The sequence below is a fragment of the Dermacentor albipictus genome, chromosome 7 (assembly GCF_038994185.2).
Source record: "Dermacentor albipictus isolate Rhodes 1998 colony chromosome 7, USDA_Dalb.pri_finalv2, whole genome shotgun sequence".
NCBI lineage: Eukaryota > Metazoa > Arthropoda > Arachnida > Ixodida > Ixodidae > Dermacentor > Dermacentor albipictus.
The window spans coordinates 138,524,966-138,538,074 of record NC_091827.1 but is presented as its reverse complement, the minus strand read 5'-3'; the positions used below and the strand labels follow the sequence as shown (position 1 = coordinate 138,538,074).

The window sequence follows — 13,109 nt, the reverse complement described above, 5'->3', positions numbered from 1 at the left end:
CACTTATTTGGATTACCTTTAACAAGGAACGCAAGAAGTCGAAACGGTCAGTTGCGACGTCAACGTTCTCCTCTGAATAGTTTACCTCATTGTTAGCGGCCGGCGCCAAGTGGCACTCCCTGGACGGGTTGTTGTTGTTCCTGTTGTTGTTCTCTGTGAGCGCCATCTGGTGTGTGGGCACTTCCCGAGGCATTTGGTTGACGCTGTCGATGTCCCTCTTGGCCGCCTCCCACTGGGGGAGAATGCGTGGCCCCTGGTGGCTTCGCAGTGTCGTCGAAGTTGGACGCGGCTCCTTGGACAACAGCGCCTGCGTTCGCGGAACGCCACGAGGCTGTCAGCATTCAAACCCGACAAAGGTAACTGATTGGACTGCATGAACGTTAGCTCCGTTTGTCTTGTTCGCAGGCTGCTTTGATCAAGGCGTCGAGCACGTGACGCGAGCACACGTATAGAGCGCAGCCAAAAGGCACAACGCCCAGGGACAACATAGCGCGCGGAAAAGAAGAGCGATGCTCGCTGCGGTTCTCGACTTCCCGTGGCGCGCGTGCAGCGCCGACAGACAGCTGTGAGCGTGCGCGCCCGTGTGAAGCGAAATGCTGCACGGCACACACTCAAATACGGCAGGCTGCTGGGAATGCCTGGCTTGAAATGGGCATGCATGGGTCCGGTATTATGTGATACCCTAACAGCGACACAGAGGCGACAACTTGAGCCAGAAAAGTACGCCTCTTACATTCGCATCATTTATCACTGCCCGATGCCGAGGTTGTCTTCATCTTTAGACTTGCCGTCATGTTTCGCCAGCGCCGTTACGGGCAGCGGAGCCTTCACTTGCTAGCACACAAAAGATTTCGCACCACTGGGTAAGCGCTGCGGCTTGACAATAAAACAGTCTTTTCTTAGAAAGAACAAATTCTGATAGTAGAACACCGATGTAACGAACATAGATACAGCAAAATATATCGGACAGGCTGAATGCGTTTCACTTTCGAATGTGACTTCCTTACGGCGACGTTCAGCTTTATAAGCATCGAACAATCGGTCCTATAGAGAAACGAGAGAGGGAAATTAGACCCCGAGCTGTTCAGTTAGTTTTTTTTTTATTGCAGTAATTTGCCTAACAAAAATAGCGACAATCTGCCCTAATTTTGTGAACGAAGTGATGTACGCTACGAAGAATTTAGGCGCGAAGATTAAGTAAGGTAGACCGCCATTTTAAAGGCCAGGAAAAAATATCTTTTAAGGCATCTAACGATGAAAAAAAAAGAATTGAGAGGTCACAGCACAGGCCTACATAACGCAGTCTTTTCATCGAGCGAAAATTGGGGCGCTATGACGTAAAACTATTCCAATATGTTTTTATTCCAATCTCCTGACGTCTAATTTGCGTAACCGCCTACGCAAGCATCGGGCGGTCACCCGCAGAGTTGTCTGAGCAGACCAATCAAACGCTCTCCTCGTTCATAGGCGGTCGCTTTTGTTTGCTTGAAAAACGAATAACATCGCCTGCACTGAGCCGCTTGTCTCATGTAATTGGCTCACAAGAGGCGAGGAGCACGCTCAAGTGAGAAGGATTCAATGGGGCCGATCCACTGGATTTAAAATCGATCACCGGATGAAGAGGGTGGTACCGGCGTCTGCGATTGGTCCGCTTTCCATTACTCAGCTTGCGGTGGCTCGTCGACAATCACGGCGGCATGCAACGGCAGCTGAACAATGACGCTAAAACTGAGCCTCAGCAAAGAGTTGGCAGAACGAGGTTGTAAACGTGCTGAAAGGGCTCGGAAGCGTAACACGGCCATGCAAAAAGTTTTATTACACGCAAATCAACCCATGCTCTCCCACAGTAGCCAGTGCCTGAGCTATCGGTGGCAGCCATCTTTTATTCCTTTCGGAACGGCGCACCTTGTGGCTATACAGAAGAAAATTCAGTTTTGTTCGGCATAATAATGCTTCTCTAACGCGTACACGTCACTTTGACGCGGTGAGTTTTTGCGGTTTCGTGACGTCGCGTGAGAGGCAGGTAAAGTGGGTGCAGCCCGAAGACATTTGACAAATAGCCGAGTGCTATTGGCGAAAAGGTGCCGAAATAGAAATAACTATTTTTCTGTTGTTCGGTCAAATCATGCATAATCAGTGTGTACACGTCATATCAGATGGGGAGCTATCGCGGTTTTTGTGACGTCGCGTGCTAGACAGGTGAAGTGGGGGTGGTCCGAAAATGTTTTTGACGAATCGCAGAGGGCTGATTGCAGAATTGGAATAGAAAAGTTTGGGAATAGTTTTACGTTATAGCGCCCTTGCTTACTGAACATATGGAAGAATGTTTGAGCAATATAGTAGAAGGTACGGATGAAGTCAGTGGCCGCACAGAAGCGCTAACTTGAACAAATCAATTTACATGAAATAGGAATAATTGAGATAATTCATCTTTTTAGCTTCAACCCTTAAAAAAAGGCGCCCGAATTACTTCATTGAGTATGTATTACCTGCCCAAGTGAAGATAATTTGCAAGAAAAACAACAACAATCCATTCATTACTTCATAGTTGAACTACTTACATCAATTTTACCGTTTCAATAATTACTACCTTTCAGGCCCATGCTTACATTGAAAAGCTGAAAAGTCCAGTTATGTGTTGGACTATTTGAAACTGGTAATGTAGGTGGACGTATGAACGGCCGTGAAATCACTCATTCAAGATGGCGCACGCGACACCATAAAGCTCGGTCCGGTCGCCGTGTGAGGCTTCAAGAGTGGCGCGTAAAATGAAGCTGCCCTCGCGCGTCTCTCGTCCCACAAGGTGAAGCCGAGTTTCGCTTCGCGCATTTCGTCGTACCACGCGATGGAGCGACTAGGCTCGCAGCTGAGATGAGCTCGCTGCAATAATCATCGCAAGGAACTCGTTTGGCTACCAAGGCACATGTCCTGTCTTCGGTCGTGGGGCTTCGTTTATTGCGCTTTACCTGGGCCTACGTTAGCCTAAATGTCAAAGCAATTTATGCTTCTTTAAATGCAAAAGGTAATAAGATTGTGCAAGCACGCAAAACCTCTGCTAATTGCAGTGCTTCCGCTTGTCCATGCATGACGAGTGAGTGGCTTAATGGTTTGAACGTTGGGCTTCTGCGCTGCAGGCGATGTGTTCGAATAATGCCGTCAGACAAATTTAGTAATGTTTATTCATTTATCTAAGCCACAGTGCTTTCTTGGAAACGATCCCTTTGCAAAGCCATGAAACCATTAACGCCATAAGAACCACTTTTATGCAAATCCTTGTGCTATACCCATCATTCCCAGGCTGGCTAGGGTGCCCTGTTTGCAGCTCCCGCATACAGTAGCGCCACAGTTCCCTCTAGTGATTACTGGATGAAACTCTATTGAAATAAGTGGGTCTTCCGGCAATCGGAGGTTGCGCCTGTCATTTTTTGTTGCACTGATGGTTGCGCAGTCTTTGACCTAATGTCAACCTTAAAGATTCTGCCCCACATTTCGCCCAACCTCGAAAGGTCAACAGAAGGCACCTCAGCCGCCCTATACAAGTTCAATCGGCTCTGCAATATATTCGCGAACAAAAGGAAAGTCTGCAAGCAACAGTGTAAATCACGCCCTCTCAGAGCTGACGATGGTTGTTCTCGGACTGAATTAGAACCCCAAAACGGCGTACAGGCTTGAAGAGCGTGCAGCTACCAAAGTGTACTAACGCCCCACAGCACTGTTGTGACGAAGCCTTTCCATTATGCGTTCGTGTAAAATAAAGGCTTCCGTGATGGCGCGAGTTCTCTTGTGTCACTTTTCACAGGCGGAAAAACAGGAAGAGCGCCGCGGAAAGGCAGCGAAGGTGCGTCGTACCGGAGACATGGCGGGCGCACCGTCGTACAACGGCTCCGGCGCCATGTGGTCGCCTCTGTCGTCGTAGCTGGCCATGATGTTGTCGTCCAGCTCCGCGCCAAGCAGGGCACTCCTGCAAAGTAGGAGCGGCTGGTCTAGCACAGCGACCAATCGAGCCTTGCATACGCGCGGGCAGGTATGCGCCTCCAGTGAGAATGTATTGGCCTTTATTTACAAAATATTAGAATCGTTCGATTTTGCGGTTTCGTGACTAAAGCGCCACCGACACTTTCACCGTGGCTGACGTCGCTGTTCTTGTATAAAGGAGTCATAGCCTTGAAAATATATTAAAGAATAATATTTAGCTATATAGTAAGCATGTTTGTATAAAAGTGTACGTACCATGCTTCTAATACGTTCTGAAATGATGTGCTCCAATCCCCGCGACCCTCTTGCTTTTGTTGCTTATCAGTGCATAACAAAGAGCGCACCGAGCACTCGATGTGTACCCACGCCTTTTTTCGACTATAAAGAAAAAAAAAACGAACGCACTTGGCGTATTAACCGCAGGAGTGACTTTCTGAATATCGCAATTGCTCAGTTATACGGAGTAACACCAGGTTGTCATGAGTAATGCCGAAAACCCCGAGTATGACTCGCGCTGGTATTTCATCCGAGTTTGCGTTACGGTGGTTAGTCAACAATGATAGTGCAGATATATGTTTAATCCATATAAAGTGAATTTGTTGTTTAGTTCAGACCAAACCATGAAAGTTGTTTCAAGATACCCCAAAGTTGACTCACCGAAACGATTTTTCTCGAGTCAAGGCGAAAATTGTCCTCTCCGCGCAAGCAATGCGTCGTACTTTGTGACATTGGGCTTCAACTGCGCAATCTCTACTTTGATACCATTTACCGGAGAAAACGAATTTATATATATATATATATATATATATATATATATATATATATATATATATATATATATATATATATATATATATATATATATATATATATATGTATGTATTGAAATGCCGGCAAAACTCTTCCCTGACTTCATGGTAAAAAGTTCCTCTGGGAACAGGCATACAAGAATTAACTCGTCTTTAAAATATGCGCATGTGGTTTCAGGTGCATGCACGCCGTTAAACTAACTCGTGTGAAACTATATACAGCCGCCAGAGCCTCAGTTTTGTTCGTCAACGACATCTACCGCAACTGCAGAGGGTTCGAGGTTGCTTCTGTTGGGCATGCGCTGCCGGCTCTGCGGGCGAATGTCACGCATTTTGCTTTTCATTGCTTTGATCCGAGTCATCCGCAAGCCCACGAAGCAGTCGTATAGCCTTTCAGCTAGCCTAGTTAAGCAGCGAAGCGCAGGCTACGCAGTAACGCGGTGCATCTACCGAGACAAAATTTGTTGAAACGCGTTTCGTGTCAAGTACAGTGCAGCCGGAACATATTTCCAGTATTTCCTCAGAGCCGTGTCCGTTCACACACTCGTGGCCACACGGGGTGCCCACCGAAACGCGCACCCTTGCTGGGCCCCCTTGGCGACGACGGCTCCCAGCGGCGGCGCCGGGTCCGAGCCAAGCGGCTTCTCCCAGTCGTACGGGTCGGAGTCGCGCACCCCACGGCGCTTCATGCAGTGCTCGAAGAGCCCCGCCAACACGGGGTAGTCCGGCCGGTCGTAGTAGTCCAGCGACGAGATGTGCTCCAGGAACTGGCGGAAGTCCGACGGAAGGTGCTTCAGCAGGAGCCGGTGGTCGTACTTCTCCTTCATCAGGCCCACCTGCGAGTGTGACGTCGAGAGGCAATCAAGGAACGGGCTCGGTCGGCACGCTATTCGCACCGAAGCCCGTTTGGCGTGCGCCAGCTTTGGTGGCCGCGTTGCGCTGCTGTGCACGACGGCCCTGCTTCAATTGGGCCACAATGGCAAACAAAGGTGCTTGCGTGATCCTGAGTTGGTCAACATTAACCCCGAGTTAATCGATACGGCATTCCTCGTGATCACATCGTTCTTCTCGCACGTAGAACCCTGCATTTATTTTAAATTATTCATTGATTGCACAATACTGCAGGCCAATATGGTCCAAGCAGGAGCAGAGTTGCAATCCAATGAGAAAAGGGAACAGAACAGAAATAGCTACCAACGATTCTCTTAGGACAAATGTCACAACAATCGTTTTGCTAAGACAATACTTAGCGCGAGATAAATGCAGTTATAGGGTTTCATCAAACTCAGCAATCTCGCGCACAAATTAAGGGAGATAGTTCTTGTCAGAAACTGTGCGTCAGAAAAAAAGAATTGTTTGAAAGCTTGTGCGCCGCGCGGCTCGTTAAAGTAACCGAGCTTTTGAAGGTAAACTGCAGCAGAAACGTCGCAAAGCACACGCGAGCTGCACACACGATAGCTTCGGATTGTAATCCGAGCAGGCGAGAAGACATAATTGTGTTTCGAGGATACGCAAACGCAAAAACCTCGATTGTTACACAAATCCTCCAGTGAGTATGCTGAAAAACGCCGATTTGCGGTATCCTTGAAACAAATATGGCAGGGTATCTAAAACAGGTCCTTGTACGATATCCCTGGAACCTTAGCGGTAAGATATGCGAAACTGGACGCGCGAAGAGCGTCCTATTTGTCTCCGAACCGGTGCATGTTTCCAATACGCTATGGACGGCATGTTTTCACCGGCAAGCAGGCATACTATATATGTGCAGACCTTACACGTCAACAGGCATGTGCGCAATAAAAAAAGTTTAAAGAAGTGAAATTGCGTTTAAATGTTGCAGGAACTCAAGCTGCCTGCAGCATAACGAAGTAGCACTACTAAGACGACACTTCAAAGGCAAACTTCTCTCTTTCTCATCTTTTCAATTCTTTTAAATTTCCATGCACCATGTGTCACTGGTGAGACATCTCGATTCAGATAAATCTGCAGGAAGGTGTTTGGCAACAAATAATAAAGATAAAAAAAAATACACACACACCGAACTTTGAAGTGGGCCGGGCAGCCGGGGGAGCCAGTTCTCGTGACGTCAAGAAGTCAGAGCATACGCACACATGAACTATGAACCTATAGTCTAGCAGCATCTTCGGACAAGGCATTCAGCTAAAAATTCTCAACGTTCTTGTACTCCACGCACATGTTCTGGCAAACACATAAAATAAATTATTTAAAGGCTCTTATATCGAGGTTTTTTTGCTGCCGAAAACTTTACGCTAGTAAATAAGTTTTCGCACTCGTTTATTGCAATAAGGATCCTACGCACAAGGGACAGCACTAAAGGACAGGACAAGCCAGCAGGCGCTTACGGCGCTGCCCCGTAGGTGAGTACTGGTAAGACACAGCTATTATATACTTTTTTCTTGAGGGATAATGGCAACCTCCTGTTCATGATCTGAGAAAGCCTGCCAAACGCACCCCAGCCCATTCTCATTCTTCTGATTATTTCCGTCTCATGATCCGGATCCGCCGTCACTACCTGCCCTAAGTAGATGTATTCCCTTACGACTTCCAGTGCCTCACTACCTGTTTTAAATTGCTGTTTTCTTCCGAGACTGTTAAACATTACTTTCGTTTACTGCACAATAATTTTTATACCCACTCTTCTGCTTTGCCTCTCCGGGTCAGTGAGTATGCATTGCAATTGGTCCCTCGAGTTACTAAGCAAGGCAATATCATCAGGGAATCGCAAGTTACTAACGTATTCTCCATTTACTCTTATACTCAATTCTTCCCTATCCAGGTCCCTGAATACCTCCTGTAAACGCGCTGTGAATAGCATTGGAGAGATCGTATCTCCCTGCCTGACGCCTTTCTTTATTGGGAATTTGTTGCTTTCTTTATGGAGGCCTATGGTGGCTGTGGAGCCTCTATAGATATCTTCCAGGACTCGTCTACACCCTGATTCCGTAATGCCTCCATGACTGCTGAGGTTTCGACAGAATCAAACGCTTTCTAGTAATCAATGAAAGCTATATATAAGGGTTGCTTATATTCCGCACATTTCTCTATCACCTGATTGGTAGTGTGAATATGATCTATTGTTGAGTAGCCTTTACGGAATCCTGCCTGATCCTTTGCTTGACAGAAGTCTAAGGTGTTCCTGATTCTATTTGCGATTACCTTAGTAAATAGTTTGTAGGCAACGGACAGTAAGCTGATCGGTCGATAATTTTTCAAGTCTTTGGCGTCCCCTTTCTTATGGATTAGGATTATGTTAGCGTTCTTCCAAGATTCCGGTACGCTCGAAGTAATAAAGCATTGCGTATACAGGGTGGCCAGTTTCTCTAGAACAATCTGTCCACCATCCTTCAACAAATCTGCTGTTCCCTGATCCTCCCCAGCTGCCTTCTCCCTTTGCATATCTCTCAAGGCTTTCTTTACTTCTTCCGGCGTGCCTTTATGATTTCGAATTCCTCTAGACTATTTTCTCTTGCATTATCGTCGTGGGTGCCACTGGTACTGTATAAATCTCTATAGAACTCCTCAGCCACTTGAACTATCTCATCTATATTAGTAATGATATTGCCGGCTTTGTCTCTTAACGCATACATCTGATTCTTGCCAATTCCTAGTTTCTTCTTCACTGTTTTTAGGCTTCCTCCGTTCCTGAGAGCATGTTCGATTCTATCCACATTACACTTCCTTATGTCAGCTGTCTTACGCTTGTTGATTAACTTCGAAAGTTCTGCCAGTTCCATTCTAGCTGTAGGGTTAGAAGCTTTCATACATTGGCGTTTCTTGATCAGATCTTTCGTCTCCTGCGATAGTTTGCTGGTATCCTGCCTAACGGAGTTACCACCGACTTCCATTGCACACTCCTTATTGATGCCCACAAGATTGTCGTTCATTGCTTCAACACTAACGTCCTCTTCCTGAGTTAAAGCCGAATACCTGTTCTGTAGCTTGATCTGGAATCCCTCTATTTTCCCTCTTACCGCTAACTCATTAATCGGCTTCTTATGTACCAGTTTCTTCCGTTCCCTCTCAGGTCTAGGCTAATTCGAGTTCTTACCATCCGGTGGTCACATCACCGCATCTTGCCGAGCACGTCCACATCTTGTATGATGCCAGGGTTAGCGCAGAGTATGAAGTCTATTTCATTTCTAGTCTCGCCATTCGGGCTCCTCCACGTCCACTTTCGGCTATCCCGCTTGCGGAAGAAGGTATTCATTATCCTCATATTTTTCTTTTCTGCAAGCTCTTCTAATAACTCTCCCCTGCTATTCTATAGTGCCTATGCCATATTCCCCCACTGCCTTGTCTCCAGCCTGCTTCTTGCCTACCTTGGCATTAAAGTCGCCCATTAGTATAGTGTATTTAGTTTTCACTCTACCCATCGCCGATTCCACGTCTTCATAGAAGCTTTCGACTTCCTGGTCATCATCACTGGATGTAGGGGCATAGACCTGTACAATCTTCATTTTGTACCTCTTATTAGGTTTCACAACAAGACCTGCCACCCTCTCGTTATTGCTATAGAACTCCTGTATGTTACCAGCTATATTCTTATTAATCAGGATTGCGATTCCTAGTTCTTTTCTCTCCGCTAAGGCCCAGTAGCACAGGACGTGCCCGCTTTTTAACACTGTATATGCTTCTTTTGGCTGCCTAACTTCACTGAGCCCTATTATATCCCATTTACTGCCCTCTAATTCCTCCAATAGCACTGCTAGACTCGCCTCACTAGATAACGTTCTAGCGTTAAATGCTGCCAGGTTCATATTCCAATGTTGGCCAGTCCGGACCATACACCGGTTCAGCCCGGGGCTGCTCTGCGAGCCCATATCAGGAAAGCTAAAAGCGGCAACCGATTCAGGTACGGGTACTGTTCGTCGAACTGATGAAGATCTTCCGTCGCCGACGAAGCCGACAAAGAGACCATCTCGATGACATAATAACGACACACAGCCGTCCCGACGAAGTCAGGAAGCCAAGACTACACCGACGAAAGACGACTTGACGACGCGACGTTTCAACTTAAATTCAAGACGACGCAGTCGTGATCCGACGCCAAGGCCTCACTGCAACGCGAGACAAAGAGCCACTGACCTCCACGTGCTTCTCGACGACCACGCCGTTAACGCCTTAGTCGACACAGGGGCCGTTTACTCCGTAATCAGCGGACACATCGCCACCCAGTTGAAGAAAGTTAAAACTGCATGGGAAGGCCCTCCAATTCGATCCACTGGAGGACACATCATTACCCCGACTGGAATCTGCACGGCAAGAATTACCGTTCATGACCGGACTTACCCTGCCACCTTCATTATCCTCCAACAGTGCTCACGAGACGTCATTCTCGGCATGGACTTCCTGAACCAACACGGCGCAATCATAGACCTGAAGTCAAAATCGATAACGCTGTCGGAAAATCAAGCGATACCACCGGAGAGCTGTCGTTGCACCACGCCTTGAGTGTGCTCGAATATCAAGTGAGCATCCCGCCTCGCTCCAGCATTGTTGTTTTGGTCTGCACCCAAACTCCCGCTGACGTAGGAGGCGTCATCGAGGGCGACCATCTACTGCTCGACCGTGAAATTTGCGTCGCAAGAGGGATCGCTCGACTCCACGGAGGAAAAGCGGAAGTTATGCTAACCAAATTCAGCCACGAGTTCAAGCACATCATCAAGGGCACGACAATCTCGTGCATCGAGGAAATTGTGGAAACCAGCGATGCCTTTGTCCTCTCAGATTCTGCCGCATCTACCCCGAAGAGCATAGTCCGCGAACCAGACTTCGACGTAAATCCAAGTCTTCCTATGAGTAAGCACCAACAGATCAGAAGTCTTCTCTGACGATACAAAGACTGCTTTTCCACATCATCGAGGATTCGACAAACACCAGTTGCAAAGCATCGCATAATAACCGAGGAGTGCCCTCGACCATTCCGCCAGAGCTCTTACCGAGTTTCGACGCGAGAAGGTGAAGGCATCAGGCAACAAGTCGACGAAATGCTGCGCGACATCATCCAGCCGTCGAAAAGCCCGCGGGCATCTCCGGTAGTCCTGGTGAAGAAAAAGGACGGAACCCTACGCTTCTGCGTTGATTATCGTCGAGTGAACAAGATCTCGAAGAAGGACGTGTACCCCCATTCACGGATAGATGACGCATTGGATCGGCTTTGCAACGCTAAATACTTCTCGTCGATGGACCTCAACTCTGGCCACTGTCAAGTAGACGTCGATGAGAGAGATCGCGAAAAGATCGCATTCATCACGTCAGAGGGCCTCTACGAGTTCAAGGTCATGTCATTCGGACTGTGCTCGGAGCCTGTAATGTTTCAGCGCGTCATGGACACGGTTTTAGCGGGATTGAAGTGGCAGGCGTGTCTTGTTTATTTGGATGACGCCGTTGTCTTCGCCGGAAATTTCGACGATCACCTTAGGCGGCTTGCGACAGCATGAGAGGTCATCAAGTCATCAGGGCTCACTCTGAAGCCGGAAAAGTGCCGCTTCGCTTACGATGAGCTTCTATTCCTGGGCCACGTCATCAGCAAATCTTGAGTACGCCCCGACCCACAGAAGGGATCTGCCATCGCAAAGTTCCCGAAGCCGATTGACAAGAAGGCAGTGCGCAGATGTCTTGGCATGTGTGCCTACTGTAGGCGCTTTGTCAAGAACCTCTCACGCATCGCGGAGCCACTAACACATCTAACCAAATGTGATGTCGAGTTCAAGTGGGAAACGCCGCAGGCTGACGCATTTCAAGAACTCAAACGACCCATGCAGTCTCCGCTGGTACTTGCAGGCTTCGACGAGGACGCCGATACCGAAATCCACACTGACGCTAGTAGCTTAGGCCTCGGTGCCGTCCTAGTCCAGAGAAAAGGCGGACTTGAACGGGTGATATCTTATGCTAGCCGGTCGCTGTCAAAAGCGGAAGGCAATTATTCTACGACTGAAAAGGAATGCCTCGCCATCATTTGGGCTACAGCAAAATTCCGCCCTTACGTCTATGGCAGGCCATTCAAAGTCTTCAGCGACCATCACGCGTTGTGTTGGCTAGCTGACCTATAGGACCCTTCAGGGCGGCTGGCGCGGTGGAGCCACAGACTGCAATAACATGACGTCAACGTAAAATACAAGCCCGGAAGAAAACACTCAGACGCCGAATGCTTATCACGCGCCCCCATCGATCCCCGCCGCAAGTCGAGGAGGACGACGACGCCTTCCTTGGAATAAAAATAGCTGTGGCTTAGGTAAGGTTAAGCCCAGGATGCGAAGCATACTAGCCTTTATTTTAGTTGTTGAACCACTGTTTAGTCTGGTGAACTGCTGTTGCTTGGCTATATTTGGTTCGGCTAGACGAAGAAACAACTCATTCGTTACTCTGCTTCGCCTTCAAGAGTGGAACGCGACAGCGTTCCCGCCGACCCGCCAAGGGGTGTAAGACAATGGGCTACTACGCGCCCCGCATTGGACGCGGTGAGCGTTGAGCAACGCAGCGTTCGGCGCGGCAACGAAATGTGCGCCTGAGCAAGCGACGCACAGCTCGTTTCTAAGGCAACACCGCATTCACTAGAGGCGCTTCTGCACCGCTTTGCAACATCGTACTCGTGGCTCAGTGGTAGCGTTTCCGTCTCACACTCCGGAGACCCTGGTTCGATTCCCACGCAGCCCATCTTGCAAAAGTTGAGCCAAAGCCACTTCTCCTCTGTCGTGACGTCACGGTGTCACGTGGTATTGAAGGCGACACCGCCGCGCCTGAGGAGCTGGGTTGAGCTCTCGTAATATGCTTCGCACAATAAGCGCCGACGACTTCACTAAACAGCAACGAGGAGACCCGGAGCTAAGAGGCTTCGTCGAGTATTTGGAAGGGAACACCGACGTTCTCCCTAGGGCATTTAAGCATGGGTTGTCTTCGTTCACGCTACAAAACAACCTGCTTGTGAAGAACTTCTCACCAGTCCGCGCCAGCTACCTTCTCGTTGTACAGTCAGCGCTGCGTCCAGAAGTACTGCATGCCCTACATGACAATCCAGCCGCCGGGCACCTCGGATTCTCCCGGACGCTGGCGAGGATACAGGCAAGGTATTATTGGCCGCGTCTGACCGCCGACGTCGCCCGTTACGTCAAGACATGCCGAGACTGTCAGCGACGCAAGACACCACCGACTAGGCCAGCACGATTACTACAGCCGATCGAACCTCCTCGCCGACCATTCCAGCAGATTAGGATGGATTTGTTGGGGCCGTTTGCGACGTCAACATCCGGGATTAACTGGATCGTCTTGGCGATGGACTATCTCACCTGCTTCGCTGAAACTAAA

At 48.5% G+C, this 13,109-nt stretch overlaps 1 protein-coding gene across 6 annotated transcripts in view; it reads right to left on the bottom strand.

The window, feature by feature from the left end:
- Asator (tau-tubulin kinase asator) overlaps positions 1-13,109 on the bottom strand; it is a 476,910-nt gene that overhangs the window by 25,952 nt on the left and 437,849 nt on the right. For all 6 annotated transcript variants that reach the window (XM_065425394.2, XM_065425393.2, XM_065425395.2 and 3 more), the window contains 3 exons: positions 5,364-5,620; positions 3,850-3,961; positions 86-307 (listed from right to left, as the gene is read on the bottom strand). In XM_065425394.2, coding sequence (XP_065281466.1) covers positions 86-307; positions 3,850-3,961; positions 5,364-5,620 — 591 coding nt within the window. The remainder of the gene's footprint in view (positions 1-85; positions 308-3,849; positions 3,962-5,363; positions 5,621-13,109) is intronic.